The following is a 26,037-nucleotide window of genomic DNA, read 5'->3' as shown; positions in this document are numbered from 1 at the left end:
TTTCTTTCTAAATACCAAATAGCCTCACAAAAATTGTATTTTCTTCTTATATAGAGCTGACTTCTTCCTGTTAAAAGAAAGGATATTTAATGAAAATGGTTTTATCAATTTACGCATGGTGTGGACTTTGCCTTTGGCTGGGTTATATAAATCCTTTAGTGTTTTTTGTTTTCAGATGTCAGGCCAGTTTTGTGGAACGCCACTCAAACGAAAAATATACAAGTCATTATAAAACGTGTGTAATGTTTCACTAAATCGAAGCAAACAATAAAATAAAGACTAAGAAAACAAAAAAAAAAAAACCATGAAATTCACTATGAGTAAATGTGGCAAGAGTAAGTTAACCTTCAATGCTAGCAGACATCACATCACACCCCCACCCCCCTTGACCCTTCCTTCAGCCTCAAAGTACAAACTTTCATCCCAATAAATGAGGAGGAGGCAAACAAGTCAAAAAGAAAATGCATAACTTAACAATGAGAATGGACAATGTTTTTGAGGAAGTCATTTATTCAAAAAAGTCTACAATTTAGTTCTTGACGCACTTCAATTTATTAGACAGGTTCTCCACTAGCACCAAAAATGTGTTTCAAAAAGGTGCCTGAGTTGAAGTTATTGTTTCTCTCTCAGACTATTTACAGTCTATAAACACATTTCCCAGAAAACACGTTCCACAATGTATGGTAGCCAGTAAGTATTATACAAGTCAACTTCAACACACAATCTAAAAGCAACAAGTAAGAAATTATTTCTTCAATACATGTGACAGGTCGTATTTGCCCCTGACACACTTGATCTTCACTCCGGGAACATCCTGGAGCCGGCCAACTCTGCAGAGGACTATATTGTGCTCCTGCAGATTGTGTCCTTCTCCTGGCACATACGCAACCATCTCTTTCCCTGCAATCAAAAGGCAGTCACCAAAATTTTAATGCAAATGAACACCAAGTATCAATTTTCACACTTTGCTATCAGAATTACAAAGGCAGACACCTTAATACTAAAATGGACTCTTTTTGCCAAATGGTACAAAAACAATGTGCATTCATTTTATTAAGAGTATGCTGAAAGATATTTTCAGGGTCTAGACCATACTTTCACATTAGAATCTCTTTAAAAAGCATGTTTAATATAATTTAACAACAACTATTAACAATTTTTTAAAAAAATTTTTAGTGTCAGCATAAGGTAACTCTCAACCCGGGAAATACAAGTTACTAAAAATGTGATAGTACTGCTGAGGTTAAAATTGCTAATGGAATTTTTTTGAGCAACCTCCAATAGTGAATACTGCCAAAAACAATTTACTGTCAACGAACAGGGCATAAATGTTAGTGCTGCATACATAATGTTTTTCCCCCAACAGCTGTCTCTCAACAAATATGATGTCAACTGCCAAATACCTCTTGTGCAAGGTTATAAGGGCCCTACAAGGCTTTTTCAGCGGCTTACTCAAGTCCTTTAATCAAAAGCAGTGGGAACATTTTATAGAGGATACTTTAGAACCTGCAGCACAGCATTTTTTCTCAGAAAAGGTGCATGCGACCTTTCTCAAATAAAATGTGTTTTAGGTAAATTAATGTGCAAACAGAACGGTGAATCTTACACTGCCTGGAAGCTGTTGGGGAAAAAAAAAAACACCCTAACCATTGACTGTCAAATGGCAGCAATAATACTCTCCACCTGATAAGATTTTCAAAAGTACAGTTTTACAGAATTACAAAAGCTGATTGGGTCACTCTGTTAAGAGAGAATTTACATCACAAAAAATAGGGAGAACCTTTTAAAGAGCAGACAGCATGTGAGAAATTTAATTAATTTCTAAAAATATTCTTGCAACATTATGAACCCAGTTTTCCTGTACAACAAATCAGGCAGACCTACAGGTGGCTAACATCTGAGATCAAAACATCTTATGCTAGTAACAAAGAGCTTTATTTAAAGCAGAGTACTGGGTAAAGTTTAGATCACTCCCAGAGCCAGTCACAGTGGTGTTTCTCTACTGCTAATAGGTTGGCAACATGTCAATTTCATGTAGTCAATGGGATGATACTTCCACATAACCAATGAAAGGTAAGAAAAGAGGTAATGAATTTCCAACACTGAAATTCAAACTGTTTGCTTCTTTTCTGTTGCCAAAAATATATGACTTTTTCCAAATATGTAATGAATTACAAGGTTGTGGTTAGGTTAGGACCTAGTAGCACAGCTTAAATTACTGCGAGTGAAGCAAGCAGCTATTAAATTTATAATACTGGTTGTCATGAATATCATACTGTTTCTTCCAAATGTTTTATAATGTCTGAAGTGATGCGATAATGTGACAATAGGGTCATTCCACGTCAAATGGCCTACTTTCGGAAAATTTTCCTACTCGACCATTACAGATTTTGATGAAAGACTTACACCTGTCCCCAGTGCATACTGGTGCAGTTTAGTGTAAATCAAAGCAATACTGGCCAAGATATACTCACTTGTCTGACTCCACGCACGACTTTTCACAGAGCGAGTGTGAACTTCGTGTAACTGTGGACTGTTATGTTTTGAGCAATATTTTATTTAAAGAAATGAAATTTGGTCATCTGGTAAGAATAATAACTAAAAGAATTTTACAAGCCATAATCAGCCAGAGAATTTTAGGGGGGAAAAAAGAAGAAGAAAAGAAAATATATGAAGTTTCTTTCACGTACCACTTTCCAGTACTGAATAAATTAAGTGCAATATTGAAGATTTCATAAAAAGGTGAAAAATGCAGTACTTTAGACCTAAAACAAAAAACTGGGCTTATTGGAAAGACCACGATTTCAACTGCGGAAAAAAATGTATCTAATTATCCAACATGAGCTAACAATGTTAAATAATTTTAATCAAAGTTGGGCACAAAAATTGTGGCACGAAACTGCGGATTATTATATCTCAATGTTTCCTATTAAGGCTTCAAAACCAGTCTCGTTCAAAACAATGAGGCTTAAGGCCCCTAGAACAGTGGATTTAATTTCCAACAAGAGCTAACAATGCAACAAAAATTGAGGCAAAGTAGCTGGAAAATCGAATGGGAGCAAGCCTACAAACGCCATCAACAAAAAGAATATTGATGCTAAAAGATCTACTCCACTTTTGCAACCAAAATACACATGGCATCAAATACATATATGTTCCAAAAAAAGAAATCTAAGAAAGCAAAAATTCTCAAGAAATAAGATGGCAAGAAAGCAGCACAGATGCCAGTATGAGATATCATCAATTTGTAAAACTTGATTTTTAGGATGGTTCATATCAGCAAAGTTTCTAATGAGACAATTTTTGTTGCCAAAGTATCTAGGGTTGCCATGCTACGTCTGAAACTAACGGAGTTCTTACCTGGCCATTACATCACCTGTATGTACAATATGTGATCAAATAGTTATGAGGCTTTTTAATTTCGTGGGCTTTATACATCATATTTTCAGTTTTTTCAGCTTGTTGGTACACACATTTTCCTGATGTTCATTTCCAATTTCGGCTGTTTTGAATGTTCAGTTCACTGGTGACAGTCAAGAAGGTTGTGTGCGTTTTTGAGTGCTCAGCAAATTTTTACTTTCAACAAAGTTGGAACTAAGAATCTGCATTACATTTTGCTTGAAAAATGGAAAAGAGTGCTGCACCGCATTCATAACATTGACTGTGTGGCTATTGGCATATCTACTAGCAGTAAAACAGGAGTTTACAAGTGGTATAAACGTTTCAAAGAGGGTCAAAAGAAGTCATTGAAGATGACCGCCCTGGGTGCCCCAGCACATCAATTAGTGATGGCAGTGTGGAAGAAGCAAAGAAAATGGTTCTGCAAAATCACCATCAGAGGGGTTAGTGATGGGCATGAAATGGGTAACAGCAAAGATTTTTCCAAAATAGTTGAATTTCGACCAAAAACAAAGTCACGTAGACAATGCTCAGGAGCTGCAGAATGAAGTTGACAATGATCCAAAACTTCTTTAGAAGTTTGTAACAGTTGACAAAACATGGTTATATGGGTAAAATGTTGAAACCATGGCTCAATCATCCTAATAGAAACTGCTGGAAGAATCAAGACAAATTTGAACACACATGAAGGTTCTCCTCACTGTTTTCTTCAATTACAATTGGATAGCTCATAATGAGTTCAAACCTTAATGGTCGTATGGTCAATAAGGAATACAACTGGAAGTGAAGAAATCCGAAGAAAATGATCACAATTGTGGCAAAACCACTCGTGGAAACTGCATCACCATAATGCTCCCACTCACATCTCAATGCTTGTTTGAGATGTTCATCTACATCTACACCTACATCCATACTCCGCAAGCCACCTGACGGTGTGTGGCGGAGGTTACCTTGAGTACCTCTATTGGTTCTCCCTTCTATTCGAGTCTTGTATTGCTCATGGAAAGAAGGATTGTCGGTACGCTTCTGTGTGGGCTCTAATCCCTCTGATTTTATCCTCATGGTCTCTTCGCGAGATATACGTAGGAAGGAGCAATATACTGCTTGACTCTTCGGTGAAGGTATGTTCTCGAAACTTCAACAAAAGCCCGTACCGAGCTACTGAGCGTCTCTCTTGCAGAGTCTTCCACTGGAGTTTATCTATGATCTCCGTAACGCTTTCGTGATTACTAAATGATCCTGTAACGAAGCGCGCTGCTCTCCGTTGGATCTTCTCTATCTCTTCTATCATCCCTATCTGGTACGGATCCCACACTGCTGAGCAGTATTCAAGCAGTGGGCAAACAAGCGTACTGTAACCTAATGCCATTGTTTTCGGATTGCATTTCTTTAGGATTCTTCCAATGAATCTCAGTCTGGCATCTGCTTTACCGATGATCAACTTTATATGATCATTCCATTTTAAATCGCTCCTAATGCGTACTCCCAGATAATTTATGGAATTAACTGCTTCCAGTTGCTGACCTGCTATTTTGTAGCTAAATGATAAGGGATCTATCTTTCTATGTATTCGCAGCACATTACACTTGTCTACATTGAGATTCAATTGCCATTCCCTGCACCATGCGTCAATTCGCTGCAGATCCTCTTGCATTTCAGTACAATTTTCCATTGTTACAACCTCTCGATACACCAAAGCCTCAGTGAACTTCCAATGTCATCCACAAGGTCATTTATGTATATTGTGAATAGCAACGGTCCCATGACACTCCCCTGCAACACACCTGAAATCACCCTTACTTTGGAAGACTTCTCTCCATTGAGAATGACATGCTGTGTTCTGTTATCTAAGAACTCTTCAATCCAATCACACAATTGGTCTGATAGTCCATATGCTCTTACTTTGTTCATTAAACGATTGTGGGGAACTGTATCTAATGCCTTGCGGAAGTCAAGAAACACGGCATCTACCTGTGAACCCGCGTCTATGGCCCTCTGAGTCTCGTGGACGAATAGCGCGAGCTGGGTTTCACACAATCGTCTTTTTCGAAACCCATGCTGATTCCTACAGAGTAGATTTCTAGTCTCCATAAAAGTCATTATACTTGAACATAATACGTGTTCCAAAATTCTACAACTGATAGACGTTAGAGATATAGGTCTATAGTTCTGCACATCTGTTCGACGTCCCTTCTTGGAAACGGGGATGACCTGGGCCCTTTTCCAATCTTTTGGAACGCTACGCTCTTCTAGAGACCTACGGTACACCGCTGCAAGAAGGGGGCAAGTTCCTTCGTGTACTCTGTGTAAAATCAAACTGGTATCCCATTAGGTCCAGCGGTCTTTCCTCTTTTGAGCGATTTTAATTGTTTCTCTATCCCTCTGTCGTCTATTTCGATATCTACCATTTTGTCATCTGTGCGACAATCTAGAGAAGGAACTACAGTGCAATCTTCTGTGAAACAGCTTTGGAAAAAGACATTTAGTATTTCGGCCTTTAGTCTGCCATCCTCTGTTTCAGTACCATTTTGGTCACAGAGTGTCTGGACATTTTGTTCTGATCCACCTACCGCTTTGACATAAGACCAAAATTTCTTAGGGTTTTCTGCCAAGTCAGTACATAGAACTTTACTTTCGAATTCATTGAACGCCTCTCGCATAGCCCACCTCACACTACATTTCGCTTCGCGTAATTTTTTTTTTTTTTTTTTTTGTCTGCAAGGCTTTGGCTATGTTTATGTTTGCTGTGAAGTTCCCTTTGCTTCCGCAGCAGTTTTCTAACTCGGTTGTTGTACCACGGTGGCTCTTTTCCATCTCTTACGATCTTGCTTGGCACATACTCATCTAATGCATATTGTACAATGGTTTTGAACTTTGTCCACTGATCCTCAACACTATCTGTACTTGAGACAAAACTTTTGTGTTGAGCCGTCAGGTACTCTGTAATCTGCTTTTTGTCACTTTTGCTAAACAGAAAAATCTTCCTACCTTTTTTAATATTTCTATTTACGGCTGAAATCATCGATGCAGTAACCACTTTATGATCACTCATTCCCTGTTCTGCGTTAACTGTTTCAAATAGTTCGGGTCTGTTTGTCACCAGAAGGTCTAATATGTTATCGCCACATGTCAGTTCTCTGTTTAACTGCTCAAGGTAGTTTTCAGATAAAGCACTTAAAAAAAATTTCACTGGATTCTTTGTCCCTGCAACCCGTTATGAACGCTTGAGTCTCCCAGTCTATATCCGGCAAATTAAAATCTGACAAAAAGCAAAACCATTATTTTGCCTCAGCCACCATTTTCACTACACATGGCCTCCTGCAACTTCTTTCTATTCACAAGCCCGTAGAGAACCATAAAAGGATGTTTTGCCACCATTGATGAGACAAAAACAGAATCACAGACAGAGCTGAACACCATAATGAAAGTGAGTTCCAGAACTGCTTCCAAAATTGGAAAAGTATTGGTTTAAGTGTATTGCATCTGAGGAAAATTTCTTCAAAGGGGAAGAAGTTCATGTTAATAAATAAGTTTCTTTAGGAAATACATAAATTACCATTACTTTTATCTCACACGTCATATGATAATGAATGGTGGATCACCAACATCACTGACATATCAAAATGATGCACTGATAAAACTTATGTACCCTCACAGCCCAGCTCATTCATTTTATTGGCCCCAAAGACAAGATGCTTGTCGGGTACTACACCACCACCTCATTTCCACGGTCTCTTTCCTTCAATATCATCAACTGGCCAACTCTAAAAATTTCCAGAAAATGAACTGCAGAAAGAGAGTCAAAACTTTTGAAAAGTGTAATCTGCAATATTGAGAAGTTTAAAATCAAAATTGTTATTACTTTTTGCTTGCCACCTATTGAGAATTGGAGATATGGTAGTTATCAAAATACTTTTTAAGCAGAAAGGTACCACCACAATGCTTTGGAACCTAAATTAAGAAATCAAATTACAGGTTTGGGAACCTGGATCAAGAAAACCCATCCGTGGTTGGTACTGCATGATCCCTATGGCAATGGAGTTGCCGATTCATGCTCTGGAACTGGTAATGACAATGTCAACATGGAATTTAAGCCCACTGTTCAACGGGGCTTAAAACACATTGTATGAATGTGACCGGTTTTGAAGCTTTCATAGGAAATGGTGTTCATAAAAGTAGTGACGAATATTCGACATTTTAGCCTTGTCACATAAATCAACTTTTATTGTAAAACAGGAAGTTCCACATCCTTGTGCGACCGAGCTACTGTGTATTAATGTTCATGTTCAGCATAAGTTTACTCTACAAGACATACCAGTCCACAGTTTAAATTTTTTTTCCTGTCATGATTTTCACACACGAGTTTGATTCAAATTATCTAGCACTGTTAGCCATTGTCGAATAATCAAATACACCTTTTTGCGCAGTGAAAGGTCATGGTCTTTCTAATGAGCCCAGTTCTTAAGAGTTTTACAGAACACAGTCTTTTGGAAAATCAGATCGAAATTAATGCAATTTTGATCTTTTCACAAAATCTTCAATTTTGCACTTAAGGCATTCAGTACTGGAAACTGGTACACAAATGATTTTTTTATTTGGCTTTGTCTAAAATTCTCTGGCTGAATACGGTTGTAAAATTCTTTTCATTATTGTTATTATTCTTAATAGAATGCATAAAGTTGTACAAGATGGCTGGATTTAATTTCTTCCACCAAAATATTGCCCGAGATATGACAGTTCTAAGATACCAGAAATTCATGCTCACTCTGGATATAGCCAGGTATGAAGTCAAACAAGTGACTCAGCCAGTACTGTTTTGACAAACATTAAACTGTACCAATGTTTATTGGGGACACGTGCAAATGTTCACCCAAAATTTCAACAAAATCCATTATGGTTAAGCAGGGATGCTTAGGTGAGGTTGCATGTGATGACCCAATATTTCTTTGTCTCTTGCATCAAAACACTTTATCTTAGGCTGCTCTCTCTCACTGGCTGTATAGAACCAGCAGGTAACGCACTCCACATCATGCCTCAAGGTGAGTGCTGACAACATTCCTGCACGAAAGCCTTAAGTAAGCTATTGGCCCTGATCTAAACTTTTACCCAGGCCACTAGCTCTAATGAAAGTGCACTACAAGCAATAGTGCACAATTATTTTCTGTATCATAGAAAAACAAACACAAATTACAAAAACTAAATTCAAAGAACCAGGAGCATTCTTACACTGGAAATGAATGCATTCAGCTAAGCAAAATATATTCAATTCAGTGATGATAGTAGAACAGGCCAGATAGACTTAACTCACTGGCCATTGAACTCAATGAGGTCTTCCTAACAGTAGCAGAAAATTCAGGGGAAAAAACGTAAATAAATAAAAATGGACCATCATAACCAGGACCAATACATTTATTGTAAAAGCATTGTAGATTCTACCAGTGGGCATCAGTTTTGACAACTCAGCCGTTAATCATCATCATCATCATCATCATCATCAATTAAGACTGATTATATCTATCAGTGCTCAGTCTGGAGCATAGCCCCCTTATAAAATTCCTCCATGATCCCCTATTCAGTGCTAACATTGGTGTCTCTTCTGATGTTAAACCTATTACTTCAAAATCATTCTTAACCAAATCCAGGTACCTTCTCCCTGGTCTGCCCCGACTCCTCCTACCCTGAACCCATGAGTCACTTGGGTAACCTTGCTTCTCCCATGTGTGTAACATGACCCCACCATCTAAGCCTGTTCGCCCTGACTGTTACACCTAGAGTTCATTCCCAGTTTTTCTTTGATTTCCTCATTGTGGACACCCTCCTGCCATTGTTCCCATCTACTAGTACCTGCAATCATCCTAGCTACTTTCATATCCGTAACCTCAACCTTGTTGATAAGGTAACCTGAATCCACCCAGCTTTCGCTCCCATATAACAAAGTTGGTCGAAAGATTTAACGGTGCACGGATAACTTAGTCTTGGTATTGACTTCCTTCTTGCAGAAGAGAGTAGATCGTAGCTGAGCGCTCACTGCATTAGCTTTGCTACACCTCGCTTCCAGTTCTTTCACTATGTTGCCATCCTGTGAGAATATGTATCCTAAGTAGTTGAACCCGTACATCTGTTCTAACTTTGTTCCTCCTATTTGGCACTCAATCTGTTTATATCTCTTTCCCAATGACATTACTTTTGTTTTGGAGATGCTAATCTTCATACCATAGTCCTTACATTTCTGATCTAGCTCTGAAATATTACTTTGCAAATTTTCAATCAAATCTGACATCACAACTAAGTCATCTGCATATGCGAGACTGCTTATTTTGTGTTCACATCTCTTACTTAATCTCACCCAGCCAGTCTACTGTTTTCAACATATGATCCATAAATAATATGAACAACAGTGGAGACAGGTTACAGCCTTGTCTTACCCCTGAAACTACTCTGAACCACGAACTCAATTTACCGTCTACTCTAACTGCTGTCTGACTATCCATGTAAAGACCTTTAATTGCTTGCAAAAGTTTGCCTCCTATTCCATAATCTCGTAGAACAGACAATAACTTCCTCCTAGGAACCCGGTCATAAGCCTTTTCTAGATCTATAAAGCATAGATACAATTCCCTGTTCCACTCATAACACTTCTACATTATTTGTCGTAAGCTAAACATCTGGTCCTGACAACATCTAAGAGGCCTAAACCCACACTGATTTTCATCCAATTTGTCCTCAACTAATACTCGCACTTTTCTTTCAACAATACCTGAGAAGATTTTACCCACAATGCTGATTAAAGTGATAGCTCTGTAGTTGTCACAATCTTTTCTGTTTCCATGTTTAAAGATTGGTGTGATTACTGCTTTTGTCCAGTCTGATGGAACCTGTCCCGACTCCCAGGCCATTTTAATTATCCTGTGTAGCCATTTAAGACCTGACATTCCACTGTATTTGATGAGTTCTGACTTCATTTCATTCACCCCAACTGCTTTATTGCACTGCAATCTACTGACCATTTTCTCCACTTCCTCAAATGTGAACCTATTTCCATCATCATTCCTATCCCATTCTACCTCGAAATCTGAAACATTTCTGATCGTATTTTCACCTACATTGAGCAACTCTTCAAAATATTCCCTCCATCTGCCCAAGGCATCAACAGGATTCACCAGCAGTTTTCCTGACCTGTCCAAAATACTTGTCATTTCCTTCTTACCTCCCTTTCGAAGACAGCTAATTACACTCCAGAATAGTTTTCCAGCAGCTTGACCCAAAGTCACCAACCTGTTTCCAAAGTCTTCCCAAGATTTCTTCTTGGATGCTGCAATTATCTGTTTGGCTTTATTTCTTTCTTCAACATAACTTTCTCTGTCTACCTGAGTTCTAGTATGTAGCCATTTTTGATACGCCTTCTTTTTCTTTTTACAGGCTGCCTTGACTGTGTCATTCCACCAAGCTGTTTGCTTCATCCTACCTTTACACACTACTGTTCCAAGACATTCTTTAGCCACTTCTAGTACTGTGTCCCTGTACCTGGTCCATTCCTTTTCCAATGACTGTAACTGACTACATTCAACCAACTGGTACCTTTCTGAGATCACTGTTCACTTGTTCACTGTTCACTGATCACTTGTGCCTGATTTCCTGATCCTGAAGTTTCTCCACTCTTATCCTCCTACATATGGACCTGACCTCCTGCACATTCGGCCTCACAATACCAATTTCACTGCAGATTAAATGGTGATCAGTGTCATCAAAGAATCCCCTGAATACACGTGTGTCCCTCACAGCCTTCCTGAATTCCTGATCTGTTGTTATATAGTCAATGGCAGATCTGGTTCCCCTGCCTTCCCAAGTATATCGGTAAATGTTCTTATGTTAAAAAAAGGCGTTTGTGATTACTAAGCCCATACTGGCACAGAAATCCAAGAGTTGTTTCCCGTTCCTGTTGGCCTCCATATCCTCTCCAAATTTACCCATAACCTTTTCATACCCTTCTGTTCAATTTCCAATCCTGGCATTAAAATCACCCATGAGCAGAACACTGTCCTTGTCCTTTACTCTAACAACTACATCACTGAGTGCCTCATAAAAACTATCCATCTTATCTTGATCTGTCCCTTCACAATGCGAATATACTGACACAATCCTAATTTTCTTGCTAGACACTGTCAAATCTATCCACAACAGTCGTTCGTTTACATACCTTACTGCAACTATGCTGGGTTCCATTTCTTTCCTGATGTAAAGCCCTACACCCCATTGTGGTATTCCTGCTTTGACTCCTGACAGGTAGACCTTGTATTCTCCCACTTCCTCTTCTTTCTCATCCCTTACCCGAATGTCACTAACAGCTAAAATGTCCAGCCCCATCTTACTTGCAGCCTCTGCCAGCTCTAACTTCTTCCCAGAGTAGCCCCCATTGATATTAATGGCTCCCCATCTCATTACCATTTGTTTGCCAAGTCGTATCTTAGGAGTCCCTGGTTTGTCAGTTAGAGGTGGGACTCCGTCACCTCCAAAGGTCCGAGGCATTTTGCTCTGATTATTGCCAGCATCATATTTAAAGTACCAGGTAAGCAGGTTGCTAGCCTTACTTGCCCCGAGTCCCATTGAGTTTTTTACCCCTAACAGTTGAGGGACTAACCGGTGGATTTGGTAGTCTTTGCCGTATGAGCACAAAGGTGACCACGACTCAGAAAATGTCCGAGATGCCCAGCCTTATTCCAAAGTAGCTGGTATCCCGACTGTCGGGACCACTTACTTGGCCACTCATACGTTGCCCGTGGTTCATGAACTAGGACATGACTACAAGCTCTGAGCACTATGGGACTTAACAAGACATGACTACAGGAACCCACACCATGAACCACACTCAGCTGTTTAAGACAGCAAAAATCATTAGGGCACTGAAAAATAGCAACTCATTTGGCAATGACAGCACTTCAAGCAAAGTACTGTAATCTTGTGTTAAACTGACAGCAACCTCATCCTTCACATTTGAACACCAAAGCAAATATTCTGAATTCCCCCTCAATTTTGACTTCACCAAAACTCTTAGTTTTCCTTATCTCTTCATCAATGCACATATTTAATAACATGGAGGATAAACTACAATCACGTTTCACCGCCTTCCCAGTTGCTGTCTACCTTGCATGTTATCTGACTCTTGCAGCTGCAGGCTGGTTTCAGAACTAGTTGTTGATAACCCTTTACTCCCTGTATTTTATTCCTATGAACACTAGAAATACCAGAGTTCACCATATCCCATGAAGTACCTTGCTGGTCACTTCTGACACATCACCGTTTTTGGTATCTGGTTGGAGTTTAGGTGTTACCACGTTAACAATATGTTCAAGACGACTCTACAGTATAACCAAAGAATAAGTTGTCTCTAAGATGAACAGTAATTTGACAAAAACACAGCCTCCTCAGAAATAATTTTTTTACAGAAGAAATTCCTCAGTCTTTCATCAAGCATCATTTAAGCAACTTAGTAAAACAATGCTACATGTCTTTTTTTTCCCTTTATAAACAGACTGAAACAGAGTCAAAACATATGCTGTTTATGTGAGCACTAATAGTATTTTTATTTTTACAGACGAATAATATAAATACCGCATGTTTGATAAGATTGTGACTAAAATACTCTTTGTATTTACTTGCTTATTGCAATCAAGGAACACAAATATCAGAACAAACAACTGCACTCTAGAATCATTTCTGAGCTAGGATCGGCCCCACAGTTCAGACATTTGACAAAAGTTTTGGCATAGCACCTTTTGCAGGGTCAACGGAAGCGTCCGATTCCACCCGTCAGCTTTGACCCGTGACGTCATGACAGCGCGGAGTTTAATTTGTGAGAGTGGCGTTTTGATGTGATCGGTTGTTCTCTCTGGTGGTGTGTTTATGTGTTGTGTGTTAGGCGATGTTCTTGGTTTAGTTTGCGTGTGTGGCGTGTTTATAGGTAGCATATTGTTGCTGTTGGTGGTTCTCTCTGGTGGTGTGTTTACGGGTAGCGTGTATGGGGTTCATTTGAGTGGTAGCATTGCACGTGTGTGGTATCGGTGGTGACTGTGCTTTCAGCGGAATATTTTTCAGTGAGTTAACAATTTTGGTTTTGTTATGTCGACATTATTTTAGTTTTTTTCTGTTCATTGTGTGTGAATTTTGGTAAATTGCTTTGTTTATGTCTTTGGTAGGTATGGATATGACTGACAAGGTCAACAGTTTTCGGTTGTCGGCAATGATGGGGGGACAGTGTGTTGTTTCTAATAAAATTTCTTCAGCTATTCGGTCTGTTGGCTGAAGTCGTGAAGTGTTCAGTATGTCATGAAGAAATCATGCTTACTAAAGTTCTGGCGTCTCGGACCAGGGACGGCTATATGTGGAGATGTCGTAAGGATAACAGGCTTGGGAAGTGTTTGAGTCCAATTTTGATTTTCTAAGTGTTTTTTTGTGGTAGGATTAAGTGTGGCTGTCGTGAAATTTTTTTGAGATTTATAGTGCGGTATCGGTTGATTCTGTTGACCTACATAGGTCAGGGGAAGTGTTCAATTCCAGCGGATTTTGTGAGCAGTGAACTTTGGGAAGGTTGTGGGGTCTTGTTATTTTAGTGTTTTTTGTCGTCTGGTGTAGTGGCGTATGTTTATATTTAGTTTTTCCCCACCCAAAAACCCCCAGTTTCCCCTGCTTGTCCCATTAGTTTCATTATATTTTTGGAGGAATATCTGTTTGGTGGTTTTTCGATCTATTTTCATGTTTGTTGTCAGGTTTTTGTTATCCTCATCTGCAAACATACTTGTTGCACTTGAAACATGCAATGTTTTATTCTCCTTTCGTTCTTTGCGCAAAACACGAATTTGGTGAAGCTTTCTATTTCCATGTTGGCCAGTGCCAGTACAGAGGGCCTGCAAGGGGAGATTTGCTCCTCTCCACAGTTTGGGCCAGCAAGCTCATCTACTACTCTGAGGATAAAGTTTCGCCACGAAATCTTCTTAGAGGTAAGTAACTTAAAATTTTTATGAGCATTGATCATGGCAAGGTCAACAATGTTGTAAAAGACAATCACAGGCCACCGGTGGATGCCAGCTTGGACACTGTAGAGTCTAGTCATTTGGTGAACTATATCAGTCCACCATTAGTTTCATTATAAAACTTCACAGATTCTTGAAGTTTCTTCTCAATGTTCTCACTGATCTGACACCCAGCACGCATTTTACTCAGGACAATGACTTTTTTCTTTTTCCCTTGGTATTCGAGAGAAGACTGTCACCTGACTTGTACAAGTGTGTTGAGTAGAATGCATCATCTCCATTTTGCACCGCAGGAGGAACCTTTTTGAGTGATCTCTGAAGAGTGTCACAAAAACTTTTTCCTTTTTGTTTCAGGTCATCCATAAGTTTCACAGAGATTAAGAAGTTGTCAGTCGTGATGTAATGACCACGGTTGAGGAATGGATGTGCCAACTTCATAACGACATGCTGACCAAGACCGTTGCTCGGATCACAAGTTTCATGTTTGCCACAGTACAATGAATCCATTCAGAGAGCAGCACTTGTCAGCATCACACAAAAGCCAGTATTTTATCCCAAACTTATCAGGTTTACCCAGATGTACTGTATCAATGAGCACCTGCACTTGCAAGAGTACAGCTCCTCATCGACAGTCATGTTCTCACCTGGCTTGGAACAGGCAATGCAGTTATAAGTAAATAGATTCCATATTTCTATAGTAAGGCACAGTTTATCAGTTTCCTTGTCTAATATAACATACAATCAAACCTAAGATGATTGCATGTCACAAGTCCGTAGGGAATCAAAAGCTGCACTGATATAAAGCACCCTCCAATCTCCTAATTAATCGTATTTCATTTAATTTATCCAAAACTGTTGTAATATACTCCAACACATCATGAGTAACATCGAAGCACACCCAGAAACTATTTATAGCCTGAAAACCAGTGTTATTGATATCAAACTGCATATGGCTCAAAAATGACCAATGTGGTACTTCACGTATAACAGATAAATTTTTCATACTCCTGGGTGGGCTAGGAGGATGAAATTTTGGTGAGTTGCACAGATCCACAAATAATTAAGTCGCAGGAGCATTTGGTCTTGCGATCATTATGGAGGGGGGTTGTGCCCTCAACACACCCTTATGGATCAAAAATGACCGACATGGCACTCCTAGTGTTAAGATAAGAAATACAAAAATTTAAGGTCTACCGATGGCACTGTTAATTGTACAGAGACAGCTAAGATCTTGAAAGATAAGCGGAACAGGGAGAATACATTTCAAAGAGACTAGAGAATGATAAAAAAAGCAAGCACGGCTATAGTAATCAAATTAAGGTAGACAATTAGATTCAGAAATGAGATGAGGAAAGTAGTAGGTGAGTTATGCTAAGAAAAAATTTTAGGGAAAAAAAGAAATATATCAACATTGTATATAAATTAAGTGCTTGGTAGTCAACAAAGTAGGTATTTAATGTAGTACTATAAGGAAGTTAAGTGTGGATGATAGGGACAAGAACAAAATAAAAGTTTTTGAAGTGTGGTGCCCACAGATTATGCACTATAAAGGTACACCAAGTAAACTAATTATGAAGTTATGATAAAATAAAATAGAAAGGAGTTTTATAGCATGAGAAAGTGTGTGTGTGTTGGTGGGGGGGGGGGGGGGGAGGAATAATAGCTGTAAATGACTAATATAGTAACTACGTTCAAACAGATGCACAGAACAGGCGTTATGGAAAAGTGAAAAGACTTCCAGAAAATGGACCAGCCCAATTTTCAGACTGATGCCTATTAATCAGCAACAAGCATCTGCAAGAAAGTTGCAAGAAGTATGTAGGCCTACTTAAATTTAAATGAAAAAGGTAAGCAGTGTACATGACACTTGATTCATTTACCTGTAGATAATCGTACAAGGACACACTTTCTGTTTGCTGAGTTAGGTTTCTTTGGTTTCTTGATGAGTGTCTTCAACACAACACCCTTTGCAAATGGTTTTCCGTCCAATGGCTGCCGAGGTGGTCGTGTTTTAAAGTGAGGTCCTGTCCTGTGCATCTGCTGCAGACTTGCCATCGATCTTGAGCAGGTTTTAACTGCACCTATGAATATCAGGAACAGTTATGATAAAAATATACATGAGAAATATATCACATTTATATCACTCACTAACTACAGGATAATCTGAAGAAAAATCTGAGAAGTTACACACTTTTCTAGCTTTCTGAAGACAGTGCCCAACTTCCTATCACAACAATGCTCGTTTAGCTGTAAAATTGTGTACTATTTGTTCCTTTTGAAACAGGGTTCTCCACTAAAACAAACTGCTTTTATGTCCTTAACCCACTTTCACTAATTTTTATGTAGCTGATTCTTATAATAGTAGTATAGGTAATAAGAAACTAAGTTTTGTAGTTTTACGAGCACAGTTCCTGCTCTAATATAGGAGAGGAACTGAAGGTATCAACAGGGAAAGGGTGAAAAGATAGAGGTAGTACCATGCACCATGCGCTTTGAGGTGGCTGATGGATTATACATGTAGAACCAGGCCTGGTTAAATCAAGCAATAAATTAAGTCTGTTGTACAACAGTTAATACAAAAATACTGCAAACTAAATTCCTTAGTTGATTTCTCTGTTATTGGATGTGTAATTTATACTAGCTAGTTACGTTATCATCATAATAATTTACTGATCAATTTTTATCAATTAGGCGCCACATATTTTGCTAGTAGCCTGGGTATAGAACAAGGCACTTTTGACAAATTGCCTTTGTGCTATAAAGTCTCGGACATGACCTCAATATCTTTCAGCATTTATCAATACCAGCTAAAATACGCTGCACTTTCAGAATACCGTGCTTCATCCGCTCTGCCCACTATATATAATTTGGTCGGGGGCACCACCTTCATTAGGCAACACTCCAGCACTCCAGCTTGATTCTACATGACAAAAACTGCCTTAGATTATTAAAATGTCCTGCTAGTGCCTCACTGGTTCACCACGAAATAGATTTGTGTGCTGCAGAGCAGTCTGTCAGTAAAACTAAGATTCCGGGGACAGACAACATGTTCTCTCTCTCTCTCTCTCTCTCTCTCTCTCTCTCTCTGTTCGCGACATAATTTGCGTTACCCTAGTAGAAAAAAATGTGTTTGTGTTCATACTCTTAATTCACGCAGTACTGAGTTTTTAGTGTTATTTAATGGATGATTCCCGTTACAATAGCACTAAAACACATGCTTGTACAAGGGATGCAAATAAATAACCAAATTTTGTACTATGGAAATCTTTTACCGCTCGATAATGTTACACAACTCGAAATTTGTAACAAAATTGATAACAATGTGAAGAACTTACCAGTTAACAGTGGTGCTGCGACAGATCGCAAGCTGTTGATACCGCCAACAACGAAGTTCATTCTGAAAAAGACACCGAGGACGCAAATTCTTTAAGACTCTACGTCGTTCAGTACATCAAACCATTTCCATATTCCAATATTGCCTCGACCCTATGCTACAACATCCCTGGGCGTAAACATAACAATATGAACATAAACAAAAGATTATCGACACTGGTTAATGGTTACAGAGACATCTGGTGGCACACGGCAGTCATCTGGTGTTAATGTTGGATTGTCTACAGAAAACCGTGTAATTTAAGATGCGTACGACGGCTTGACAATGACTCTCATCATAACTGTTCAAGTATTTGCTCGCTACATTCACTGCGACAGTCGGATCTGGTCAATTAATAGTCGCGAGAAATAAAGGGGAACCAACTGCTTCCCTGAATGGAAACTTCGCTGTAAATGACGCATTTTTGTCCACTGATGTTACATTTGGATCCCCCAGAACTGCTATAGAATTAGAATTTTCCTAGTCAAAATGTTTCAGGATTCGCGTTGCATACTATACACTGTCTGATGAACAAACAACGTTTTTTCTCCTTTCGCTCAATTTCCATTGCGCAAAAGACTTTCACTTCGAAAACAACTATTACAAACGTTTGCGCCGTTTCCTCTACAATAACCTTGAGGGGTTCTTTGATTTTTTAAATCAAAACCTCTGCAAAGTATCTCATTCCAATAACCTGACTCTTGTTTAAATCGTACATTGACTTTTTAAGCTTGCGTACATATTTGTTCTCATCCAGCATGTCATCTTTCAGCACCGACATATAAATTTTCTCGTTTAGTTGTCTACATAAAACTACAATTTTTACGTCGAATAGCAACATTTCAAATCTTTTTTGGGCGAAATAGCAAGCACAGTACGTAGTGAGTCTTTATCTTACTTCTGCCAGGAAAGTTGCGTTGAAGTCCTGCCCAAACCGTTGAGTAAAGCCTCAAGCGACACATCGAGCTTTATATTTAAGATTTTCGATGCTTTAATTTTGAAAACCTAAGTTCAATTTATCGTTATTTGGGTCTCTTTTGGCACAATGATCCAAGTTTCGTATGTTTTATGCGCTTCGAGTTCCACTGCAATTGCTCGTTTTCGTTTTTCTTTGTCTGGACCCTAGATTGCCTCTTCAAAAGTGTGCGTTTCAACAGAGTCTACAAAGGTCGCTTTATTTTTCTGGCTATGGGACGAAACTGACTCCTTTCACGTAATATGTATAACTGCTTCCTCTCTTCGAGTGGTTGTTCGGGATCTCGTTCACCCTCTCCTTGTACTTTTCACTCATCTTCCAAGCTGGTGGCTGGACGTCGTTTATGGTTGGTCAGCGTACCTTCACTGATATTCACGTCGTGTGTCGACGATTTTCTTTTTTTCTGAATCAAAAAGCCTATAATCACAAGATTCTCCCGATCATCCGACCACGAACATTGTCTTGGCCTTCCGATCCAACTTTTTGCTTAACAATTAAGGAACATGGAGGAACGCTTCTGCTCCGAAAGTCCTAATGTGCGATATTTTGTATTTTCTGCCTGCCATAATGTGTATAGGTTCACATTTCTTCCCTTTACAGTTGAAGTCCGATTCAGTGTATAGACAACGGTGTTAACTGCCTCCGCCCATAGAATATTAGGAACATTCGCCTCAATGAGTGTGAAGCTCGTGAGTTCGCAATAGTCATGTTCTGTCTTTCTGTTTGTTGAGAAGTGCACGATACCGTTGTCTCGAGTGCTATTCCACGTTCGATGAGTTAGCTCTTCATTTTCGTTTTCTTGTCCTCAATCGATCCTCAGGGTCTTCATGGGTTTGGACAGCCTACACGACATCTTCTTCTCGAATTCTTTGAAACAATCAGAAATGCCGGATTTATTATTAAAGAAAAAGACATGACGAAAACCAGATGCATTGTCCACAATATATTATAAAATACTTCGCACCTACCGAGTTATTCAACTTGCGATGGTCTACACATCTTATTTCGATTTTCTTGTTAAAAGGCAAATGGTGAGACATTCGACGCCTCACGCTCCACAAAGGAATGACACTCATGAGACGTACTTATTCCCTTTCTAAGACCAGATGTGATAAAATTTGCATTCAATTTGACATTTGTATAAATCACCCTTACGTGCTAGGTTTTGATGTTATTCGTGGTAGACAAATTCACGCCACACTGAGTGTTTGATGCAAAAAATCATTCTGAAAATCTCGTTTTCTTTCTTTATTCCTTAGGCAACGACATATCCATCGCGAGAAATGTTTACAAACTTGTCTACAAAACACACCTCAAAACGTTTCATCGTACAAACTCCAACAGAAGACACATTTTCCCCTATTTTCTGGATATACAGCCACAGCACATCATCAGTTGGCTCGTCATCGCAGCACCCGTTCACGAATTTCTTTGTTTTTACTCATCCGATCCCCTTCGCTTCGCATTTAGCGTTATCTCCAGGTGAAATGTCAATATTTTGACATTCGCAAATTTCACACAGCCATTCCCACCGAAAAGTAACTTGCAGCGACGCCCCGCTGTTATAAAGTAGACATCGCTTATATCAGCACTCACCATATTGTCGCATATCGTTTTGTCACGCTGAATTTTTCGTGTGACTATCCGTTGGTAACAATCAATGCATTTACTATATTACCTCTATCTGACCCGCTGTTTTCATTTTCTTAGAAATGCCACCTCCAGATCACGGGGTCCTGGTTTCGATTCCCAGCCAGATTGGGGATTTTTTCAGCCCAGGGACTGGGTGTTTGTGTTGTCCTCATCATCTCATCATCATTCGGGAAGTGGAGAGATTGGAACTGGAAAGATTAGGAACTTCTATGGGTGCTGATGACAGCGATGATGAGCGCCCCACAAACCAACATCATTATAACCATCTTTTTCTTACAAGGGAACCTCCCCATCGGATCCCCCTCTGATTTAGTTATAAGTTGGCACAGTGGATAGGCCTTGAAAAAATGAACACAGGTCAATCGAGAAAACAGGAAGAAGTTGTGTGGAACTCTGAAAAAATAAGCAAAATATACAAACTGAGTAGTCCATGCAAACATATGCAACATTAAGGATAACCTGAACTCACGAGCGCCGTGGTCCCGTGGTTAGAGTGAGCAGTTGTGACACGAGATGTCCTTGGTTCAAATCTCCCCTCAATTGAATTTTTTTTTTTTATTTTCGCAAAGTTATGATCTGTCCATTCGTTCATTGACGTCCCTGTTCACTGTAATAAGTTTAGTGTCTGTGTTTTGCGACCGCACCGGAAAAACCGTGCCATTAGTAGACGAAAGGACGTGCCTCTACAATGGGAACCGAAAACACTTGATCGCAAGGTCATAGGTCAACCGAATACTCCACAGGAAAACACGTCTGATATATTCTTCTATACGACACTGGTGAGGGCACATGCGTCACATGACAGGAATATGTTGTCGACCCACACAACTTGTACACTTGGCGAATGGGTAAAAAGTTTCTTCTACATTGCCCGATTTAAGTGTTCTTGTGGATGTGAGAATTACTCCCAAAAAAGTGATGAAAACATAAGAGTTTGTCACATAAATTGCAACAAATGAATCCAACAGTTTCACAGTCGCACACTTTTCCCTGTGCTCTGTCAAAACATATGTTTTTATCGTTTTCAAATTTTTCCGTGTGTAGACCGTCAAATCCTGTATATGTCCAAGCAAATCTGAACATGTTCTGGAATTTTGGAAAGCGAAGTTGATTATGTGTGAGCGCCTGAACTTTGATAATGGTCTGAAAATAAAATTTTAGGCTTAAAGGAAGACTTGAACCAAGGATCTCTCATTCCGCAGCTCCTCACGCTAACCACGGGACCACGCTGCTCCTCAGTTCAAATTAGCCCTGATGTTGCTTATCTTTGCATGGACTACTCAGTTTGCAAATTTTGCTTATTTTTTTCATAGTTCCACACAACTTCCTCCTGTTTTCTCGATTGATGTTTGTTAAGTTTTTCAAGGCCTATCAACTGTGCCAACTTATAACTAAATCTGAGGGAGTTGCGATGGGGATGTTACCTTGTTAGAACGGCAGTTTCTTGATATATGGCTTTCCTTCCTGCCGGTCCAGCAAGTAAATTCTTGAATTCGCTTGATTCGGTTTCTTCTTCACACCCGTATGTTCTCTTACAGCCGTGAGATGAAGTCGCTGCCAAGACACTGGATGTCTCTTCAAGTTCTTCAATCGTTTGTCTTCTGTGATGAGCCGCTGTTGGAGCTTCAGAAGTGATTGCTGATTTCCAGGCACACTGTCCTTCGTCGCGACTAGGGCATGGAACTTCGTCGGAAGGCTTCCGAGGATCTTGATTATGATGGCTACGTCCACCACGCTTTCATCCACGTCCTTGAGTTGACTCAATGTTCATGATTTTCGCGATAACACGCGACGCCAGATCGCTCGCGTTTATTCGATGCTCGTAGAAATTTTTCGTGAGAGAGAGTTTGATCAGTTTGGACGTTTGTTCGTGCACAGTTTCTCCCACATTTCATGAACAGTAGCGCAAGTTATCAAAAATAAGAGTTGCGAGTATTCGATCATGGGCGAAACGCAACGCATGGCACGAACATTGTCTTTTACCCACATTTTCCAGCAAACGTCTTCAAATCTTCGCCAGTCCCGAAAATCTCGAATCCCGTGGTGGTCGAACAAAACCCGAATTTGAAATCTGCATAGCTGGAAATTTGGTCCCTCGAATTTCAAGATACTACTTACGATTGCATGTCTGAGAGGGCACAAAAAACGACGAGCGTGGCGACTCGGACTGCCTAACAAAAAAAGACTTAATAAATCTCTGTGCTGAAGTTTTGTAATTAAACTGGGCCCATTACATATTAAGGTTTATGGAATACAAATTCAAACACCGGAATACAAAGGAACAACTTTTATTACGTGTCAGTATAAAAGCAAACTATTGATGACTGACACACAACAAATAAACAAAAGAGGACTACGCCCAAGGAACATTAAAATGAATGAGACTGTAGTGTCATTGGCATGTTAGGTTGGATATTTTGAAAGCGAAAATAACGATTCACTTTCAGCAGTCACTTTTAAAATTCTACAAACACCTACTTTACCTCATCACAAACTGACTCTCACTTCCCACCACACAGGTACACAGTTACGACATGAATAGATTCTCATGTAATGGACGACTTAATGTAGTGCTGTTATGACGTTTACAAAAGAAGAACAACGGAGTTGGATAGAAGCAGAATGTGTCAGAGGTCGTGCTGCATGACAATGTCATCAAGGTCTTCAAGAGGCTAGCGTGGAATCTACATTGCCTTTCATAATATGGCAAGGTAGGTAAAAGTTTTCAGTGAGGGACACCAAAATGTAACATATTCATTGGAAATGTCATTATTGCGTCAGTGAAGAAGACATGTCTTCTTTTACAGCTTTACTGGACAGTGACTGTCGCCAGACAATTCGTGAACTGGCCTGAGAGACTGGATTAGATCATAAGACTGTGCTGCTCATTTATTGGAATCGACTGGGATAGAGAAAAACTCCATTACGAAGAGTTTCGCATGATTTGACGGAAATGCGAAAATGGCTACGACATGATAATGCTCATACGCATTGGAACGCTGTGAATATGGAGGAGATTCTTTTTCTTATATATCATATCATTACATTTGATGCAAAATGAACCAAATCATATGAGCCACACCTGAAATGCCATGCAAATGAATAGTTTCATTAATGGTCACCACAATGCTCGGAAGATCAACACAACCTTAGTAATATGAGAGTTATGGTGATTTTGGTGTATGACTGTTATGTGTTACTGTAACACATACCTTTCCTTAATGGCAGACTGTCAATGAACTCTTCATTTTTTGGAACACATCCAGATTTGAGAAAGAAATGGTGACAGTTTCTTAAAAATTCACCTATCACTTTGCATGACAATGCTCAGGAACATACATCTCAATTTGTGATTGATTTGTTTAATTGGTAGGACTGGGATGTGTAGCATCCTCCAACACCTTTGACTTAAGCCTTGTGACTTCGACTTGATTCCTCAGATGAAGGAAGCACTAGAGGCATTTGGTTCAGAATGTTAGAAAGATGTGTCTGCCAATAGGTTGCATCGTTTGATATGACTACTTTGAAGGGCATAAAACTTTGGAACATGTCTCTGTTCTACATTATTTGAAAAAAGAAATGTTGTCATTATCAAAATTCCAATCCTTGTACATACTGAGAATGCCTAGAAATATAACCCAAATGAACTTAATTAAGTCAAGCAGAACTAAAAATGGTAATACAAAAGGTCAGAAATTCCAAACCCAGACCTGGTGTGATGTTAGCAGATATATGGAGATGAATTATAAAATGCTTTATAATAACAGAAATATAACAATATTTCTGAGATTCTATAGTTCTACGAAAATGCCAACAGGAAAGATTCTGATAAAATGTAGTAGAGACATACTGTATAAGTAGTACTAGGGAAAGAGAGAAGACTATACAGAAATTATGAAAAGGTTAGTTATGTATTCTGTCAACACTATACTCACAAAGCGAGTATACTCAAAAATGTATTAGAGGCCTTGAGTTAGATGCAGATGTAGTGTATGATCGTGAGATTAACAGATGACTCACATTTCAGAAACGTCCAGATTAATGACACAAGCTGTATTAGTTGCAGCTTAACTGATTGGGTAAGCAACTGATGGCCAAACGAATTGCCAATATTGTTACAGCAACAGTAAAAGCAGCTATTGATAGGACAATATTGGCAGAAACAACACCACCAACATCACAGTCATCTGCTGCATCAAAATAATCATAATTGGATTTAAATGAGTAAGATTACCTCTGAAATCCTGCAGTTGATACATCATCACCCACATTAGGGACATATGGAGAATCATCTGTGGATACAACAGAGATTCCAGTGACTATAGCATAAACATCAGTATCACCAACAATTACAGCAACATCTGCATCAGCTCCAACAAAATCATCAAAAATATCTGCAGCACAAACAACAGTGGTACAAGTAGCAACAACAGTATCTGAACAGCTATAGTGACAGCAATAACAGTGCCATCGGAAAGGGGGAAGAGAGCTAAGGTGGAAGAGGCTGTGTCAAGTGTGGTGAAAATTGGAAAACAGAGCCCACTCTCTGTCAAAATGAATTTTTAATCAAAGGCAGCGGAAGGAAGGGGCCCATAAGATAAGTAATAGCAGCGTAAAAGATTTTATAGCCCCCTGACAAAAGGAATAATGGTTCTGATCTACAAAATTGCTGCCTGGACATTCAATAAGTAAATGGTAAACAGTTTATTGTAAATAATTTGGGATTAGAGAATGAGTTTGCTTTATTTGTTTGAGTGAACATTCAGCTACTGGGAGTGAACTTATATTTGTTAAATCTGATAACTATAATACAGCAGATAGTTACTGCAGAAAATTGCACATAAGCAGTGTTGTGGCAATATATGTTAATAATTCACTCAGTTGATCTGTTAATAAATTGGTACTAGATTTTTTATCAGCAAAAGAGTACTTTGAAGCGTCTGGTATAGTTATTGATAGTTCATTAGTATCAATGTTAGTACTAATATCCTTGTGTAGCTCACTTAAGCGTATAATTAGCGTATTAGCAACAAAAATTGGTCATATTATCAGATAAAGTTAGAGAGACTAGATGGTCGCATCATGGTATTGTAATAGGTGAAGATCTGAATGCTGATTTTGGTATAACAACATAATAACATATTTTCACATAAATGTAATGGCTATTAAGGCAGTCTAATTTACAATATATTGCGGGAGTCGCCAGAAGAACACCTGTGAATGCACAAAAGACACAACATTATTCTTCTGCAACAAGCTCACAGACGATCTGCCTTACTCTTTGATTTATATTAGTACTCTTGGTATTGACTTGTGTTTTGAGTTGATTGGTGTTCGAGCTTTAGAAGAAATAGAAAGTTATTGCTTGACTACTACATTGCACCTCTTCAGCAGACGGAGATAAACTGTAGTTGACCAAAATATCAGTAATAGGTCCACAAGATATCAAGCATCTCTTGACAGCATTTTCATCAATTTTAAAACTACAGAAGAATCATGTGATGTGACAGTGTTTTGCAGTTCTGTATCTTTAAATTATGGAAGTAAGTTCCCCTTTGATAAGGGTAACATAACTAGCCCTTTCCTGAATGTTGTCATTATCAGACCTG

The 26,037-nt window shown here is 39.1% G+C and overlaps 1 protein-coding gene across 1 annotated transcript; it reads right to left on the bottom strand.

Annotated features, from left to right (window-relative positions):
* Positions 1-492: 492 nt before the first annotated feature.
* On the bottom strand, positions 493-18,122 carry LOC126210199 (40S ribosomal protein S12, mitochondrial). Its single transcript, XM_049939377.1, has 3 exons — positions 17,762-18,122; positions 16,307-16,507; positions 493-900 (listed from the first exon to the last, which is right to left on the bottom strand). Exons 1-3 carry the CDS (start codon positions 17,820-17,822, stop codon positions 746-748), a joined length of 417 nt encoding a protein of 138 aa, XP_049795334.1. The 5' UTR covers positions 17,823-18,122; the 3' UTR covers positions 493-745.
* Positions 18,123-26,037: the final 7,915 nt, after the last annotated feature.

This window comes from Schistocerca nitens, chromosome 10, assembly GCF_023898315.1.
Source record: "Schistocerca nitens isolate TAMUIC-IGC-003100 chromosome 10, iqSchNite1.1, whole genome shotgun sequence".
Taxonomy (NCBI): domain Eukaryota; kingdom Metazoa; phylum Arthropoda; class Insecta; order Orthoptera; family Acrididae; genus Schistocerca; species Schistocerca nitens.
The sequence above is the reverse complement of the archived record's forward strand: the minus strand, read 5'-3'. Positions and strand labels throughout refer to the sequence as shown.